This window comes from Atheta coriaria, unplaced genomic scaffold (assembly GCF_025399875.1).
Source record: "Atheta coriaria isolate IRGN ID8LTWV9N9 unplaced genomic scaffold, Caltech_Dcor_3.1 hic_scaffold_8_pilon, whole genome shotgun sequence".
NCBI lineage: Eukaryota > Metazoa > Arthropoda > Insecta > Coleoptera > Staphylinidae > Dalotia > Dalotia coriaria.
In genome coordinates this window covers 6,911,311-6,929,815 of record NW_027045450.1, presented here as the reverse complement: position 1 = coordinate 6,929,815, position 18,505 = coordinate 6,911,311, and the positions used below count along the sequence as shown (strand labels likewise).

Below are 18,505 nucleotides of genomic sequence, written 5' to 3'. Positions count from 1 at the left end.
AGAATACTCGTATATAAATTATTATTATTGCGTACAGATGCGTATAGAAAGATGATAGATACAAGCGGCCATCGTACAACTCGTAAAACTAATATATTACTAGCAAATATATATCGGGATTAAATAATAAAGTGCATTCGCGTGTCGCGTCGTTCATCATTTCGGCTGTTACTGTCGCACATGGTCGGAGGATTGATAAATTTGATGCGGAGCACTTACGCCGTACACCGGCGGCGGGAAACAGCGTACATGCTCAACGGACTGCTCGTCGTTGTCGTTGGACTTGAGGAATTTATTCAAAATGGCGAATATTTGCGAATTCAACACTTGGAAGCGCCGAATCCTGTCAACCATGCGTTTCAAACTCTGGAAAAACAAACAAAACATAAGAAAATTTACCGCTGGGGATTTTAACTTATCTTACAATTCCAGTCACAAGCTGATCCTTCATATCAACGCGTTGTACACGCAGGATGTGATAGCAGAAGTCCAACGCTTCAAAACGTCGTTGTTGACCCAGGAGGACAATCATCGTACACCCAGCCCAGTGTAAACCTTCGCCGAATAACTCCTCGACAGTATATTCTGTCTCACCAACAGGAATGCAATAAACAAACTGGAGCGCAGACCACAGACGATGGAACTCTGTGCATTCATCAACGTTCATTACACCGTTAAGCGGTGGCTTCCCCATCCAAATTTCATCATCAAGATAACTTCTTAGACGGGTGAGTACCACCTCGAATATACTCAACCCGCAACACAGGCGTTCACGAGTTAGCAAATCACCCTCGCGTGAAATTAACGCTTGTTTCGCAGTGCCGAGTTTCTCGATGTTTGAAACAATCTGCAGCGCGGCGTATTTCTGCTCCAAACGCTTTTGCTTCGCGTCGGGTTTTTCATTTTCCTTGCAATGCGGTCTCGGGAGTATATTCTGGAAAGGTGCGGCTTGTAGAAGATCACAGACTTCTTCTTGCGACAACGCTTGTTCCATCAAGAGACAGAAGAGGATAATATTACCGAATTCTCGGAAAATGTGGAAGAATTCGGTACGCGCGTCGGAGAATTGCAGAATATCATTCAAGTTAGCGTTATAGAAACCTAACACACCTAGAAAAAACAAAACAAAATATGAATTAACACTAATTGTTGCAATATTTAATATTTTATGCTAACCTGGAGAACCATAATCATATCTTGGCATTTTGCATTGTTTAGGCATCATCTCCATGAGTGTTCGTGTATATTGCAGCAGATTCCCCTGTATCAAGTTTTTGACAATCCCCAAAAGTTCTTCCATCACCACTGCAATACCCTGATAACCCAGTAGTTTGCAAATGGTGTGAAAGTGATGTGAACCAACAAACCCGGCATATTGACTGTACTGTGCATTGTACGCTGTGTTCAACGCCTTGGTACCCCACAAATGATGGTAAGAAGTCGTCGGTGGTTTATCTCGTGCAACAGGCGGTGCAAACTGTATACTCTGACATTTTATAAAGCGGTTAGTCGCCGCGTTATACACATAATTCTGCAGGAAATCATAATTGACCTCCCAAAACACGTGCAAAGTTATACGACCATAAGGCGCTAACACATTATGATTAGCTTCACGATACATGCAGTCATAATCATCCAATGCAAGCCATTTACTCAGTAACTTGTGACAAAGTCGATTTACTTGTAACAAACCATCCAGTTCCATCACACCTGTTATATCACCAGATTCAAACTTGCAAATTGCAAGATCCAGTGACTTTTGCATTTCGGCGTTGATACGCTGCGTAATCAACTTGTTAAGATCAATAGACCTGCCGAGAAGTTGAACATGACGTTGCTTCAACAAAGTTTCATATCGATTTGCACGTGGATACGGCAATAAATACGCTCCTGCTTGCGTAGCGCATTCCAAACGAAAACGTTTATCCAGAAAGATACTCGCTGCGAGTTGTTTATAATACGCGAAGATTTGGTCAGACAGTTTGAATACAAACTGATCGAAACAAAGATTCACCTCTGCTTCAACTTCATCATACAGGAACTGTTTCCTGAAGATTGTCAGCGCGTATAATGCACTGTCATTGTACAGATCAAGCGGATACAGTACATATTCCATCATTGACGGGTCTTTTGTCTTGAGTATATGATCAGTAAGAATCCAAGGCATAGACATTTCAATTGGAAACTGTATCCGTTTCTCCATGGTGATCAAATCATTGCACTCATCGTTATGCTGGTGACGCACGGTGCATTTATTGATTTTTCTGCCCATGGTCATCTCCAGATAGAACTCGCGGTACCATAATTGAGAAAGATCACAACATTGTTGTAAACTTTCACTGAAACTCAACAAATAATTCCAGTTGAATGAGTTTTTGTGGAAAGTATCGATTTGGATCAGGTATTGTCCTTCGATGTCCTTGCGAAGTGTGCGTTTTCCTCCGGATTTATCCGAAGTCAATGATTCCAACATTGTGCGCACCATGTATAGCTGTGTTGATGATGGTCCCACATTTCTGCGTGGTACTTTGATGGTGAATCCATTATCGTCTTTTTTGCCTTTGAGTGCTGGATCATTTGTGGGTTCCATTCCGCGTGTCCAATCTGCGCATGTTTCCCGGACAGACATGATGATTGACCTGATGAGGTCTTTTTTGTTTTTGATTGCTTTGCGTAATGGTTCCCTGAGCATCAACTGGACGAAGTTTTGTAATTCAGAGTAGATGTGACGTCTGATTGCATCGGTGAAAACAGTTTCCATGCGTGCCATTAGAACTTGTAGACCTTTAACCATTGCAATGACTTCAATCAACGCGAATTTCTCACCTTCTGAGTAGTTATATCGTGTTGCACGTTCGTATTCTTCAGCTTCCGGTGGACAATCTTTGTTTTGGTGATGATCAGTCGGATGTAGTAACTTCCATGAATACAATTCAGTTACAACACTTGTCCATTCACTCAGTAATTGTAATCCTCGCAGTGCTAATTCTGCAGTTTCACGGTTTTCAGTATCCGAACCACTTTCTTTGTATGTTGTTGTTACTTCATTGCTGTATTTCGCTAATTCACTGATGTATTTAATGTGATCTTCGCGAATTTGTGGTAGGTGAACCATTAGATCTGCTTGTGGTGATATGGTTGCAGAGTTAGACAGCGGCCATTTTGTTGGATCGAAATGTTTGCTGCGTTTTATATAGTTAAACGGAGCAATTTGCATGTCGCCAAACAGAGGCACCACTTCTAGATTCTTAAAAATTCTATCCAGGCGATCCAGACGTAGTTTTTTCTTTTGATCCAATTTATTAATATTGCACGTTTCGCTGTCCATGAGGAACAGTCCGAAACCCATCACTTTAACCAGCATGTGTTTCTCGCTGGGAGTCAAGTACATTTTGGATTCAAACATGTTCACACAGATATTAACCACGTCTGCTAAGAGTTCTTCATAGCCAGGGATTTTTTCAAGGTTTTCTTTGACAGTATCGCGGATTTTGTTCTGCGTAGCCAGAAACATTGATAGATTCTGGGATTCTTGAAGAGTTTGGGAGTCAGACATTACTTTCAAGAATTGTGCAGCCCTAAAATTAATATTTAATCAATTTTTTTAACAAGTTGTGTAAGAAAAAACTTTATATTTACCTTCGATAGGTGGAATAATCATTTTTCACACTGGACTTCATATTTTTCAGTTCATCCAACACAGCAAACATATTTATAAACTTTCCTAGAGTTAATAAATATGCTTCCGATACAAAATCTTTAGTTTTAGCCTGATGACATAGTCTTTTTACTTCTTGCGAGAATCTTTCAATTGCTCTCCTCTGCAAAACAAATCAAATCATTAAAAACATACAAAACTTTGTGTTTTTGGTGTACTCACTTGAAAATACATAAAATTCAATAATTTATGCACTTCAGGTGCTAATACTTCAACAGTCTTCTCGTAAATCTCACCCCTGTTGGGCTGCTCATTGCTCTTTGGTTGTGGAATAGCCCTGGAGCAACATCTCCATGTGTACAACATAACAGCATGCTGTTGTCCCTCCTCAAGCAGTTCATTAAGATTAGCATGCACTGTGGCTTCCTCGATGTATTTTGCCACACCAGTGACAAATCCATTGCGATCCTCAAAGTTTGTATCAAAATTAGCTTGATACACCACTGAGCATGGCTGTGCTTCAATGCATGGCTGTTCATCAGGCAGAGGCAGTTCATCAAGCACATCCACATTGGATAATGCATCTGTCAGTGAAACCCTATCTGTTCCAGCCATTGTATTATATTATGTATACCAATACTTAATCTATAAATAGTAAATAGATAATTTTTACGTTAATAGATTGCTTAATCCGGTTGCATTTGTTTTAGTATATGTATTGCATTTGTTGTTGTTGCTTACATGATGTGAAATCCGACCAAATGTGCGCTTTACCTAGCAGCACATCGTAGTAACTACGATTATTATATTAGTCACTCACTGATCATTACACTGTGATTTTATCTTATCTAGAGAAGGCGCGGTTGTTGTATCGTTTATTCGTATATAAACAATTATTTCCCGTTGGGTATTTAGCGGTACATGTACCGATGATACACGCAGCGGAAATTATGTTTAGATGTGGGCGGCAAGTGGGGGGAGTTAAAGAACTGGGAGTTGCTAGAGAGCAAAAAAGAAGGGGGCTGCACCTTAAATGTAATTTACAGTAGTCTATAATTAACGTGGCCAGTGAACGCTAGGTGTCGCCACACGTGTTCAATTTTAAGATAATATTGGAAAATTTTGTAAATTTTTCGTAATTTACGAGGTCCCGTGAGGTCCCAAAGTGTTGAAAAAGCTTTCAAAACTCTAAAAAAATTTAGTAAACAACCAAAAGTATTATGTGGAGTAAATAACTTTGACATTTTAATCCAGGAAACAATTTTATTCATTTATCAATTCCCCTGCAACAGTGTTATACTTTAACACCATTCCCTTTCATTGAAACTACCCGTTCATAAATTCAATTTGAATCGATTGGTCGCAGGTGCTTGTCATCGAAGTAATTTTACACTTTGTTGAATTCACCCGCCTGCGGTCTAGTTCCCGATAAGACGTAATGGTCCTCCATGTCCTCCAAACTCTTCATGTTCATGTTATCCAATAAATCCACAGCACAAGAGTATAAATACCCCCGGGATATTTGAAATGGATCAGTTCCAGTCAACCTTTTCACCTCTTCACTTGTTTCTTTTTCTCAGAAAGATGCAAAAAGCTGAAAAACGTTTGGTCGCCATTTTGAGACGTGCCAAACAAGCTGGCATCTCTATAGAAGCCATTAACACTTACATTTCAACAGAAATAACTAAAAATACAACCAAGGATGGTCAAAAACCAACATATCTTCAAAAATTTGGGAAATTTAAGAGTAATTTTAATATTTTTGGGTTAATTACAATTGGATTAGTGTTAACAGCAGGAAAATCATATTTCTCAAGAGTTTTTGAAGGCCCAGACTCAGAGGTAACAAATTTTTACCATTTTTTAAAATATAAATTCCCTCAATTTAATTTTAAATTAGTGTTTGATCAAAATGCCCTTTGATGAAACAAAAGTCTTCCGCAAACCTGAAGATTGTTCAATTTGCAAAGGAATAAACAAAGTAGATCGCATTTCCAACATTTCTCAACAAGATTTTGATGAGTTTTACGCTCTGAAAGCAAAACCTGTTATAATCACGGACGGTACAAGAGGTTGGGACGCACAGGACCTCTTCAGTTTTAATTTCTTTAAAGATTTATACGAAAAATACGATACAGGAAGAACCGGAAGAACAGTCTGTCAGTTTTTCCCCTACAAAACAGAATTTGATAGCCTCCGAGAAGCTTTAAACATGAGTGAAGCCAGAGCACGTCTTGAACCAGGCACAAAAGAATGGTACATCGGTTGGAGCAATTGTAACGATCGTGCTGGTCAAGAACTACGCAAACATTACAAAAGACCGTACTTTTTGCCCGATATATCTGAGAATATGGCGTTGAGTTGGATCTTTATGGGTGGACCGGGAGAGGGCGCTCACATGCATGTAAATATTTCACTTTAAAGCATTGGTTATTAGTTACTCATTGCTTTGTAAATTAATCAAACAATTACATTTCTTGAACAATGTTTAATTAACACTAATATTGATTTTGTGTGATTCAGGTCGATAATGTGCATTACGCATCGTGGCAGGCGCAAATTCGCGGACGAAAGAAATGGCGGCTTGCTCCGCCTCCGGAATGTCATTACGCATGCGAAGAATTCTCAGCCATTGTGGAGCCAGGCGAAATCAGTGAGTCATAGAATTAGCCAAAAATTTTCGATTATTTACGTGTGTTTTGCATACTGAACAGTAATGATTGTTTTATTATTACATACCAAAGTGTTTAAACCGCTTAAATGCGCATTCAATTGACGCAGTAATCGAAAAATTCGGTAAATGTTTCTATTTTCGTATGTTTTCCAGTTGTGGTGGACACCAACCGTTGGTATCATCAGACACACATTCTTCCTGGTGATATAAGTATCACGATAGGCACTGAATTTGACTAGAATGACGTGATTAACATTTTAAAATTCCTATGACTCATACTATCACATACATATTTTAGTTTATTTTCCTTTTACTCTTTTATTTAATTTTTATTTTTTTAGCATTGAAATTTGAGCTGAGATTTTTTTCATTACATGTTTATTTATTGGAGCGAAGTGCGAATATATTTATGACAAACATGGCGCATAAAAAAACGAGTGCTAGAAGTCGAAGTACCAAAGCTACTTAAGTTACATGTTAAGTATAACGAGTGAGTAAGCCACGCTGAGAGACTTATGTGATTTATCGTTTTCAATTGTAGAGTATAGCAAAATTGTAGAATTTTCAACGCCGGCACTAAAGCATAACATAACCATAAAGGTAAGTGCAAAGTGTAGACAAAACAAAACATACAGAGTCGTATTATAATCATTTCCTTATATTATAAAGTTTATATTATATAATATATAAGTTAGGTTAAATCCTAACCTTATTCAATGGCATAAAACACTCGATGATTGCAACGATTGGAGTAATGTAACTTTAATCTGGTGTCCAGCTGTAGAATGTAGTAGATTCATTTGTTTCGCTTCAAACACGTTCAACACACATGTGTTAAGTGAACTAAGCTGCAAACAATCATAATGTTAACGTTCGTGACTCATAACTGAGATTTTAATTTATATTCAAGAGCTGGTTTTATAACGATGACTTATCGTTTGATGATGACTAGATAGTGACGATGTTTTAAATGTAAAAGAGGTTAAGAGGGTATAAATAATATAAAACCAACAATAAAAATAAACTTACATGATAATTATAACTATAAATATAATGCAGATAATGATAACTTTTTTGGGATAAAGTTATGATTTTTGACATTGCGGTTGCATAGGCAACTTTAAATACTTCATCTTTTGACAACTGGTGGAGAACATAATGCATAAATGTAAAAATGTAACTAGGCAACTTTATATACATCTTCATTTGACAACTGTTAAAGAAAACAATAGAGGAAACAAGAAGTATATAAAGTTGCCTATACAACCGCAATGTCAAACAACACAACTTCATCCCAAAAAATTAATTTTTCTTGTGTGTTTGTTAAATTTTATGATATGCAACTAATAATACATATTATATTTGGGCCGTACATCCCCAACCCCCTTACTTGCCCTGATGATATATAAAACGATCAGATTAAACGAATGCAACCTAGGGGAGTCCGCATAGACTCGAATCGACCTGAATATTATCTACACTAAGCGGAGGGTGACGAGTTTTGAGCAACAGCAAAAAAGGGCTACGTTTCGCTGCGCCTCTCCTGCACACCCATTCACAACCACCCCAGAGAAGTTTCGCGCTTGGGGAGTGGGAGCGCAAGATGTTTTAAGGGCGCAGTTACGACGTTACGCCTCGCACGGTATTGATTTGCGAAAAATGTGTCAGCCTGCACACACTGCACACACCCAGCGGAATAAACGTACCTCTACATACAAGTAAACATTACACATTCAACAAACTCATTCATTTATTCATTTCCTGAAATTCTCTTTATAGGTATTACTAAACCGGGTCTGGTTTACATTAATTTCCGGTTTGCATATGTGCAAATATTAGATTACCATATAACCAAATAAAAATAGGAATAATTTATGGTTATGTATCATTAAACTTCATAGAAAGTTTAACTGGTTGTATACATTTATATATAAATCAATTTCTAACCTATTCTAACACGCGTATTAATTATAATCGCATAAAATGTTACATGTCGTTAGAAGGCGATTCTTTTTTCAACAAGTAACAGAAAGGAAGCTACCGAAGTGATTTATTACAATTACAGCGCTAGTACATGTGATGTGTTTGCGGAAATCAAGCTCCCATGAAGAGCGGCTAAAGAATAACACAAACACACATGTAGCGGGCGTTAATGCATAATTTTCTTCGCTTATTAACTATGTGAACTAATGTTAGGTTGCGGTTTAATGTGCAGAGTGAGAACCAGAAGTAGAAATTAGAAGAAGTGTGCGTTTTACCACAAATGACTTAAAACTCACTTTGAATTCACTTCTATTTACCAATAAAAAATTAAAAAAAGAAGAAAGGTGGAAGGAATGGTGATTGAATGAGTTTTTAGAATTTAAAATGTGTAAAGCAGAGTAGACGTTAGACGTGTGATTGTAAAGTGATGAATTGATGAGTTCTTTTGTGTGTTTTGTTAATATTTATAGGATTAAAACGAGAGAGACGCGAGAAACACCCACTCGTCTACAGAATGACACTTTCAATCCGCTATAGATAAGTAACATTAGAATAGATAGATGAATGCATTTATGCATGAATAAATACAATGTGTAGACAGAAAATCATAAAAATGTTTTTTTTAATAACACGCATTACTTTCTCTATCAGCTGTCAAAGGATGAAGTAGATAAAGTTGCCTATACAACCGCAATGTCAAAAAAACATTTTTACTTCTTTTTTATTAAATTTTTTGATATTTTAAAAGTTATTCTATTATTATGAGATTAACTCAATATAAAAAATATCATAAAAAAGAGTTTTGTTGAATTATACTTGTAATTATTGATGTAACATAACCAAACTTATAAAAATTAATTTTTTGTTGTTTTATGTAACTGTAGATACTTACAGACAATGATTTTTCATTCTTTTTGTCGTTTTTTTATTCTGTTGAGTTCATGAACACTTGCGTTGCGGTAGTGCCCGCAGAACCGGACTTTAAGCTCTGGTTGCAGCTGAAGAAGGACCGTTATAGATACCACGTGAAAGCGGCCAAAGAATGCCATATACGCACGCATAAGATACGCTTTTCAAGCCTTTGCAGCCATCGCACGCGCGGTGACACCATCACCAACGAATTAAAATCAAATAAATGCACAACACAACACAACATACAACATACAACGACCCTCAAGGACAAGAAAACAAGAAAATACTCAAGTAGAATAATGACAGACATTGCAAACGGTAAATACTAAATAAAAACATCTACTGTGTCTTCAAAAGAAGAAAAAAAAAGAAAAATTCCACCAGGTACAAGAACAGGTAGTAGTTTTTACAATTTGACCCCGTTGACTTCTATCGAATCCCATCGAATTTCAAACACAAACTGTAGCAAATAGTTTAATCATCCAACACGCCGACGCGCGAATCTTCCTCCTCCACTCCCTCTTCACCATTCCTCTTGTCTATTACTCACCGAAGCATTCTTGGTGGGGGAGTGTTACACACCGACCCAACTGCCACAGAACCAACTCTCGTCGTTTTCGTCGTCGTTGCTGTGTGGTGTGTGCAAGTCCGGGCGCGAGCCCCGCTCTCTCAGTTCTGCGCGTTCGTGTTTGTTGTGTCCGCCGTGTCCGGTGATCACTCAGTTGTTGCAAACGCGTTCGGCGGGCAAGAGGCAAGTGCAAGTGCTGCGGTCGTTGCGAGAGTGCGCGCGGCGTGGTGACAACATGGCTACCGACTACACCAAGCTCACGAAGGACGAGCGTGCGGAACTCTCGGAACAATTCAACATTGTAAGTACCACAACCCAAACAATACTACAATATTACAGAGATTGTATTTATTTATGTTTATTCTCCTCTGTGAGGTTGATGTGATATTTATGTTTGTGAATAAGTGGGGAGGCGATTCGCGATTGTTTTCGCCTGTAGCTACGCCCAAGATAACACTATCACATCCCGAAAACACTCCAATCAATATATAAACATAAACAAAGTCATAATGAGTAATTAGATGAAAAATAAAAAAAAGCTTATCGTGAACAACTCACAAAACAAGTTGTGAGTTGTGATTTACGTATGAAATTTCTCTCGCGATTACTCACTTGGGTTTATTTAAATGACTGCCGTCATCAAATTGACAAATCATCGTTTATTAGCTGGTAAGAGTCAAGCGAACGTTCAAAATGTTTAAACATTTTCATGTTTAACACGTTCCAGCATTACGATGACGGATTGTATGTACAGTTACTGAGTATATCCATCATTAATATACCTAATATAATACATAATATGAAGTATTTTGTTGTTGGTGATTTGTTAATTTTATTATTTTAAGGCGGCGAGTGTTTTTCCACCATCCGAGCATGTAATTAAAACCGCACGCGTGCGTTAATCAAAAATCACTCACGTTTGCAACATTAACATTAGATATTTACATTTGAATATATTATCATGTGCAATGTGCTGGATTTGCATATAAACAATCGATTGGACAAAAACTACAAAAAAACAACGTTGCAATTTTTATAGTTTTTGTATTCATCAATAGACACGCAGGTTTTTATTAGTTTTTTTAAATAATAAATATTCAGCTCGTGGGTTTTTGTTTTTTTACTTTTTAAATGTTATCTTTTTTAAATATCCGATTGTTCTAATGTCGCTGACTGCTTGCGAGTATGTCAGACTAAACGACTGCTTTTAACCTTGAGGCGAAACGCTTCGCATTTCGTTTCTGATGATAAACAGCATTGTTTCCCATAATTGGAGGCTTTCCTACGTGTGCGCTATTTTTTCTATGCCACAACGGTGAGAACGCACCAACTGAAGCCAAAAACACCGAAACTAATCGTAATTGAATGATCTTATTAGATTGTTATGTTGTATTTTCATTTACAGTCAATGGAATGTTAATAGTTTAATCTGAAAACGTTTAATTCATCATATAATTACGTATTTGTTAATTAATTACCATTTTTGTATGTTTTTACTATTTTCATCAACAAAATAACAAATAATTACATAAAATAGCTGATATTAAAGGTTATGTTATACATTGAGGTTATTCTCACATAAAAAAATTTAAATCCAATTTATTTCCAGCAGATATAACTTAATAACATTCCTTATCTCTAAATATATATTGATTTAATATTTTCTATTTGATTGAATTTATGATTCATCGTCAATATTATCGAATCAAACAGTTTCGTGAAAATCCGATTTAAGTGGACTTAAAAACCAGCTCACGTGTATTTGTTTGTATTTCACTTTGTATAAGGGTCGAGAGAGTTTTACTTTTACTAGGTCACGTCGTATAATACACGACGACGGACCTTGCATTATGCAAATGGCGCTCGCACTTTCAACCAAACCTCAACATTACACTATTTGCATCCAACGTGCGCGTACGTCTTATTTAATTTGTCGCGCGCGTTCGGCCCACATACGTGCGCACGCCGTGCAACAATTACTTAACACTCGAACGCGCTCAAATATAATTTGTTGCACATTGAGCGCCCGCGAGTCGTAACTGTTGTAACAGTTGTGTTAGCACTTAAAGACCAGCGAAACCCAACAATCCTTAGATAATGACGCCATTGTACGCGGTATTTAGAGGTTATATTGTATTTATGACAATTTACGACTGCAGAAGCAGATAAATACGCGTGGTTTACATTTTCGTGCATTCGTATGTGTTTTTCCTTGAGGAATATGACGAGTATGTTTAAAACTAACAACGAAATCATTTTTTATGTGACAATTATGTTGTGGTTAACCTCAAATGTATGCAATTTGCAAAACACTTCAAAAATCGATTAAAATGAATTATTTGATAAATAAATACAATAAATATACGGTGAGATGTTGTTATCTTAATGAAAATTAATCAAAGATCAAAGAAATCCGTTATATCTTTATTTTATCTCAGATTATAGAAGTCTCGAGTTGAATAAACAATGCTCACTCATAAAATGATAAAAAATAACACTCCGGTGAAATTATAGACATTTTTAGGCAGAATTATGCTTAACTTAAGAGTTTTAAGGTTTTTGAACTTTCCACATACAAGACTAATATGTAACAAGCGTCAATTTGCAAATTACATTCAATTTTATCACAGCGCCTGTAAATATTTGATAAAAGCGTGGTTTAATAACAAAGCCGTCGGGAATAAATACCGCAGTTATCAGACGAACAATATAAATAAAATTACACCATACAACAGTGCAAATTAAGCTTTTAAGTACTTATAAAAGTCACACATGCACATATGCTTCAATTTCAAGTCGAAAAACCTGATTGAAATCACCAAAAACCATGTGATTTAGTTTATCGCGCACAAATTGTTATTAACTCACTGATTTCACGTGAAACACAATGACACTGTTCATTTACTGCATAGATTTGATCGCGACGATATGATCATTTTTTTGATTGTGTTTTATAGTCAATTTATTTATGATTGCTTACTTTCTGCCTCTCGTCCCGACATGGTGTGGCTTTATCAGCGCCGCGATAAACATTTTTGATATGTGCCTGCTTTTCAACAAGGGAAACGGTTCAGTTGCAATCAATCGACGTTTGTGAGGTGATCGAAACGAGTTACAAACTGCGTGCCATCTGCATAAACCAGTTGAAAAATGGCGCACGATCACGCTTCTCAATTTCTCAGTGAAATCAAAGAGGAAAAACCGTATGCGTATGTAAGTTGAACGAAAAACAAAAGAAAATAAATATAAATCGACAGATAAGGTATCTGGCTACGATTGAGATAACTAAATAAATAATTTCAAGCGTTATGTAATGCAATGTAATGCAAATAGTGTGAATATTCTTGGGCGTTGCTTCACGCTTGTTAGACTTAAAGATAACTCCGAAAGTTATTTGTTATAATCTCACATCCTCAGCGTCACTCGCGCGATTAAACGTGGGCGTGTTGAAAAAAAATCCCGTTTGCCTTCGTAGTTCTCTTCATAGTGTACAGTTTAACACATAATTAATTCTTTGTTGTTTCACAGATTGATAAAAACAACGATGGATACATTGACATCAAAGAATTACGCGAGGCGTTGGACGTGTGCGGTTTCAAACTGCCAGCGTACAAAGTGCGCGAAATGGAGGAAGAGTTCAAAAACAAGAAGCGTACGAATATCGTTGGGAAACTGTCCTATGAAGAATTCGAGCGTTTGTGCAGCGATTTGAAGGCGAACGAAGTGGCCAGCACGTTCAAACAGATGACCACACGCAAAGAGAACCTTTTGACTGTCCATGGCACATCTCATGCGAGTAATGAAGGCACCATGCATTCGGTACGCGTGGAAGAACAACTTGCCTTCTCTGATTGGATTAATTCCAATCTGTCACACGATAAGGACCTCGCCCATTTGTTACCGATCGATGCAGAGGGACAGCTTTTATACGAGAAAGTCAAAGACGGCATTTTATTATGGTAAATATTCACTAAAAACCATTACAATAGTGGTTAATTGTGGTTATGTTTCAGTAAAATCATCAATCACTCTTGTCCGGATACAATTGACGAACGTACAATCAACAAGAAGAATTTAAAACTGTACACGAAGTTGGAGAATTTAACTTTGGCGTTATCCTCATCGCAGGCCATCGGTTGTAATGTTGTGAACATTGACGCACATAATTTGGAAAAAGGTACCCCACATCTTGTCCTGGGGTTGCTGTGGCAAATCATCCGCATTGGTCTCTTCAACCAGATTACTCTGGAGCATTGTCCTGGTCTCACAGCGTTGTTAAACGACGACGAACGCATTGAGGACTTGTTTAAATTGTCCCCGGAACAGATTCTCCTCAGATGGGTGAATTACCACCTTGCTAGGTCAGGTTCAAACAGGCGTATCCATAACTTCACCAGTGATATCACTGATTCGGAGATTTATACGTTGTTGTTGAAGCAGATAGCACCTGCAGATGCTGATGTTAATACCGAGGCGTTGTTTGTAAGTTATGGTAATTATTTTGCGAGTTATTTGTCATGGTGGATGATTTTTAGGAACGTGATATGCAAAGTCGTGCGGAAATAATGCTGCAGCAAGCGGCGAAGTTGCAGTGTCGCGCGTTCGTGACGCCGCAGGACGTCGTCAACGGCGTGTACAAGCTGAACGTCGCATTCGTGGCGAACCTGTTCAATAAGCATCCGGGTCTCGAGCAGACCAACGGAACTGAGTACGAGTACGAAACCGTTGAGGAGACGCGAGAGGAGAAAAGTAAGCACGATGCGGATTCACATTCACATCCTGTCGCAACAATGCCTAATTAAAATCTCACCGACATTTTCTCACACAGCTTACAGAAACTGGATCAACTCGATGGGCGTGTCGCCGCACGTCAACTGGCTGTACAGCGACCTCGCCGATGGTCTGGTGGTCTTCCAGCTGTACGATATTATTAAACCAGGTATTGTCGATTGGAATCGCGTGCATCGCAATTTTTCCAAGCTGGGGAAGTTTATGGAGAAGCTGGAGAACTGTAACTATGCCATTGAGTTAGGTAAAGACAAACAGATCAAGTTTTCGTTGGTGGGTATTGCCGGGCAAGACATTAACGATGGAAACGTGACGCTGACGTTGGCGTTGATCTGGCAGTTGATGAGAGCGTACACGTTGTCTATGCTCACTCAACTGGCACAAAGTGGTTCTCCTATTGTCGAGAAAGAGATTGTACAATGGTGCAATAAGCGGTTAGTTGACGCTGGAAAAACTTCCTCGTTGAGAGGTTTCCAGGATTCGTCGATTAGCAATGCGATCGTACTTATCGATCTCATCGACGCCATTAAACCCGGTGCCATTAATTATGATCTTGTGAAGACTTCGGGATCAGAAGAGGTAAGCGTGTATTTTGATCAAATTAATACAATAAAAAGCTTTAATCTGATTGAAAATGATTCTATGACTCAGATTAATGTCTTTAGTTTGTTTTGGAAGCACTTAGAAGACTTCAGAAGCCTTAAAAATCGAAATTTAGTCTTGTTTTATTCCAATTTTACCTAAAATTGTATTTTTCAGGATAATTTGGCGAATGCAAAATACGCGATAAGTATGGCACGTAAAACCGGCGCCAGAGTGTACGCCCTGCCCGAGGACATCACCGAAGTGAAGCCCAAAATGGTAATGACAGTTTTCGCGTGCCTAATGTCGCTGGACTATGTCCCCAACATGGACAGCGTGGCCGAACAGTAATACCGCACGGCGGTCTAACCAATTCAATCAAACATGATATCATGCGCGTTTTGTTTTCTAAATAAGCTTCAAAAGCAGACGTTTACTTAAACCTTAAAATTGCGATTAATTTCCTAGGTGTAATCTTCATATTTGATTCGTTTACTGTGATTGATGGTAGTAGGTTTCCAAAACGCATTCCCATTGACGCGACCAAAATACGAAAACAATTTGTATATCACAAATTCAGGTATTGCTAGTCTTTTGTTTGCAAAGTGCAATAATTTTAATCGACGCGCGGACACTTATAGCCAATTCTAAGGAGGAAGAAGAAGATGAAAAAAATCAGAATTATGTAACTAAATTTAATCATATATAGCTAGCGAGGATAATTACGTTGATGCGATTGCATACGCTCTATTGTATAATTACGCTAAAATTTCATTAGCATTCTCTTTGACTATTATATTAATATTTGTGATTTTATCTAAATTGATGTTACTATTAGACATTCCACACGATTAAAAACGAAACAAGCGAAACGTTGTAATTGAACGGAAACGGAAAGCAAGCAATCAACTAATAAGGATACAAAACATGACAAATAATTGACGAAGTATCTTATATTCCAATTATCTGCAATTGAATTTTTCTTATGCATTAGTTATAATATTTTTCCACGATTTGTTTTCTATGATGTAGAATGTATAATGTATGCTTATTATTTTGTTAAAGCGGATTATTTAATACGTTGTATATATTTATCAGCGGAGTTTTATCTATTTTATCGTTTCGCGTCGGGCAGACGCGGACGAAATCAAGCGATTTATGTCATTCTATGTGAAATATGTAAATTTTTTAATTATTTAGCGTTTACACTTTTATTTACTGCATCTTTTTGTAAGTATGTATTTGGCTTCGAGGAAAACTGAACCAGAAGTGCCATGACGCCATTTTATATATCCATACATATACAAAAAAAAACATTTGAAGAGGTAGATAATAATTAACATCATCATTCATCATGATCAAAAGCATGGTGATAACATTAAGAATTACACCAGATGTGAAAGAGAAATCAACTTCCAATTAGTATTAGGTGTTTTTATGACATCGAGACATCGTTTGTACCATTTTGTATGCTTTGTACGACAATGAGAAGCAAATTTGTACTTTGTAAATATCGCACTTAGCGGAACAAGTGCTATATTTGTGTTGTGTATTTCAACTGATCAAATCAACGGAAATAAAAACGAAGATATGAAAGACCTATTACCAAAGTTATAGCCCTGATCTTGATCCTAACTGTTGTGGCTGATAATAATAATATGGATCGAATAGTCACGATTCACGATGATTACATGAATATGAGAATGTGATAAGCATGATGAAATCATTCAACTGGTCTAGCAGTGAATTAACTGATAAGTACTTGTTAACAAGTGTGATATTCACACTACTTACATGCAGAATACAATTACATTCTAATTACAACGTTGCAAACAACGGATGTAGAGAAATAAAAAGCAAATAATGAAACTAAACTAAAAAAAATTAAAACCAGCAGAAATAGTATTTTCTTTATGTCTCAGACACAAATTGCCTTTTAATTGTTTTTTCGATAATGACTATGAACTTATAGACACGTAATGTGGTCATGATCATGTCATATTATGCCCACCATAAATCATAGCGTGGTTGACCTTTAATTAGATGCATTATTTTGATATATTAAACCGTTAAATCAATTTTTTATAGTTTCACCGTAAAAACACTACTTACACAACAATCGTCGACCTTCTTACAGCAATAAACGTAATGTATTTCAAGTTTTACGCATTTCTTTCATATTTATTGTTTGTTTTCGAAGTTGGCTCAAATAATTTCGACTTTTATGTGACGCTTCGACATGCCACGACGTATAATTACGATATTTACCTTTAATCCTGTGCATAACCAGTCAATAAATTGATTAGAAGGTTTAATATCTGTATAAATATGCATTGCAAGCCGTTGAGACCGTCATAAATTCCTAAAACGAAAGAAAAAAGAAGTAATCGCTGATATTTCAACAGAGGATTATAAATTGTAGTTAATAAGTATGCTATAATCGCATAGTTTTATCAACGGGCAGCATATCACGTACCAACTATGCGATGAATAAGACGATGGGAGATTAAGTGACGTTTATCATATCATTTGACTTAGGACCACTTGTGGAACACGAGTTTCCTAATTCTATTACACACATTTTACTGCTGCGGCGTTATAAAGTACAAAAATTTCGTCTCGTCGGAAATGAAAACTTTGGAAAAAAACACGCACTTCAATAATTACACATTAGCTGACGTCAGGGTGTTTCGTAGGTTGCGAAACGTCGGGAAAAAAATGTTAGTCGTGATTTGTCGGCATCCGCTCGTCTTTCACTTCTTATATTCTTTAAAAACTAACAGCATCTATCTTGTACCTACAGTTTACAAAGTAGGTTATTTAATTTAAACGTATAAATTGTAATTATGATTGGTTTACCTGATGATATGAAGATGTAAGCAAGTTTGCAACACGTTTTTGCATTCTTTATGCATTTCATGATTATATCATTTGCGCTTATCGTAAAAAACGTGTAATGTTGCACAATTTCAACAGTTATTGTTTCATTTTTCTGATAGTATTCATTCGGTGCGATTTGCATGCGTGTGCATTCGTTGGTGGGAAGATGAAAATTCAAAACGGTCGAATGTTCGAGAATGCGATAGCGAAAATTAAAGCACAACGTGTTTTTCAGGTGTTGTACGATTACAGGCAGGTAAATCGTGTGTAAAATGTGTAAACTTTATGTAAATTATCAACGTTCATTCATTCACCAATTCTCGGCTGGTTTTTGCCTAATTTTAGCGCGTTTTTTTTTTCTCTCGTATGAAAGCCTACTCGCAGTTGAACTCAACTAAAATAGTAGAGCGAGATTTCAAGGCCCCAACAGTTTCCAACGCGAGTTTATTACAGCCGGCGA

At 37.1% G+C, this 18,505-nt stretch overlaps 3 protein-coding genes and 2 long non-coding RNA genes across 7 annotated transcripts; 2 read left to right on the top strand and 3 right to left on the bottom strand.

Moving 5' to 3' along the window:
* Positions 1-4: 4 nt before the first annotated feature.
* On the bottom strand, positions 5-4,613 carry Cyfip (Cytoplasmic FMR1-interacting protein Sra-1). Its single transcript, XM_065310161.1, has 6 exons — positions 4,400-4,613; positions 3,881-4,303; positions 3,640-3,821; positions 1,177-3,578; positions 425-1,110; positions 5-366 (listed from the first exon to the last, which is right to left on the bottom strand). The coding sequence occupies exons 2-6, from the start codon at positions 4,271-4,273 to the stop codon at positions 169-171; spliced, it is 3,861 nt and encodes a 1,286-aa protein (XP_065166233.1). The 5' UTR covers positions 4,274-4,303; positions 4,400-4,613; the 3' UTR covers positions 5-168.
* Positions 4,614-5,203: 590 nt separating this feature from the next.
* LOC135797690 (uncharacterized) lies at positions 5,204-7,368 on the top strand. Of its 2 annotated transcripts, XR_010549613.1 has the most exons (5): positions 5,204-5,500; positions 5,559-6,062; positions 6,182-6,311; positions 6,486-6,808; positions 6,874-7,368. XR_010549613.1 is itself a non-coding variant. In XM_065310173.1 (4 exons), exons 1-4 carry the CDS (start codon positions 5,243-5,245, stop codon positions 6,569-6,571), a joined length of 978 nt encoding a protein of 325 aa, XP_065166245.1. In that variant the 5' UTR covers positions 5,204-5,242; the 3' UTR covers positions 6,572-7,368. The 2 variants fall into 2 exon arrangements, 1 of the variants encoding a protein (XP_065166245.1); XM_065310173.1 differs by having other exon boundaries at positions 6,486-7,368.
* LOC135797697 (uncharacterized) lies at positions 6,970-9,919 on the bottom strand. The gene is made up of 2 exons (XR_010549615.1): positions 9,778-9,919; positions 6,970-7,180 (listed from the first exon to the last, which is right to left on the bottom strand). It is a non-coding gene; the product is annotated as an uncharacterized lncRNA (long non-coding RNA).
* On the top strand, positions 9,868-16,763 carry Fim (plastin-2 Fim). Of its 2 annotated transcripts, none has more exons than XM_065310166.1 (6): positions 9,868-10,096; positions 13,324-13,754; positions 13,809-14,277; positions 14,331-14,544; positions 14,624-15,162; positions 15,343-16,763. In XM_065310166.1, exons 1-6 carry the CDS (start codon positions 10,031-10,033, stop codon positions 15,514-15,516), a joined length of 1,893 nt encoding a protein of 630 aa, XP_065166238.1. In that variant the 5' UTR covers positions 9,868-10,030; the 3' UTR covers positions 15,517-16,763. The 2 variants fall into 2 exon arrangements, with proteins under 2 accessions (XP_065166238.1, XP_065166239.1); XM_065310167.1 differs by lacking the exon at positions 9,868-10,096 and adding an exon at positions 12,848-13,008.
* LOC135797696 (uncharacterized) lies at positions 14,331-18,434 on the bottom strand. Its single transcript, XR_010549614.1, has 3 exons — positions 18,025-18,434; positions 17,642-17,962; positions 14,331-17,527 (listed from the first exon to the last, which is right to left on the bottom strand). It is a non-coding gene; the product is annotated as an uncharacterized lncRNA (long non-coding RNA).
* Between the last annotated feature and the right edge of the window lie 71 nt (positions 18,435-18,505).

Bases quoted from the DNA above. Each gene is read 5' to 3' on its own strand.
- Fim (XM_065310166.1), top strand. From the start codon at position 10,031: ATGGCTACCGACTACACCAAGCTCACGAAGGACGAGCGTGCGGAACTC. The intron at 14,278-14,330 runs GTAAGTTATGGT...GATGATTTTTAG, and splicing joins TTAATACCGAGGCGTTGTTT to GAACGTGATATGCAAAGTCG. The intron at 15,163-15,342 runs GTAAGCGTGTAT...TGTATTTTTCAG, and splicing joins AGACTTCGGGATCAGAAGAG to GATAATTTGGCGAATGCAAA.
- Cyfip (XM_065310161.1), bottom strand. From the start codon at position 4,273: ATGGCTGGAACAGATAGGGTTTCACTGACAGATGCATTATCCAATGTG. The intron at 3,822-3,880 runs GTGAGTACACCA...TTTGTTTTGCAG, and splicing joins TGAATTTTATGTATTTTCAA to AGGAGAGCAATTGAAAGATT. The intron at 367-424 runs GTAAGATAAGTT...TTGTTTTTCCAG, and splicing joins ATCAGCTTGTGACTGGAATT to AGTTTGAAACGCATGGTTGA.
- LOC135797690 (XM_065310173.1), top strand. From the start codon at position 5,243: ATGCAAAAAGCTGAAAAACGTTTGGTCGCCATTTTGAGACGTGCCAAA. The intron at 6,063-6,181 runs GTAAATATTTCA...TGTGTGATTCAG, and splicing joins GAGAGGGCGCTCACATGCAT to GTCGATAATGTGCATTACGC. The intron at 6,312-6,485 runs GTGAGTCATAGA...TATGTTTTCCAG, and splicing joins TGTGGAGCCAGGCGAAATCA to TTGTGGTGGACACCAACCGT.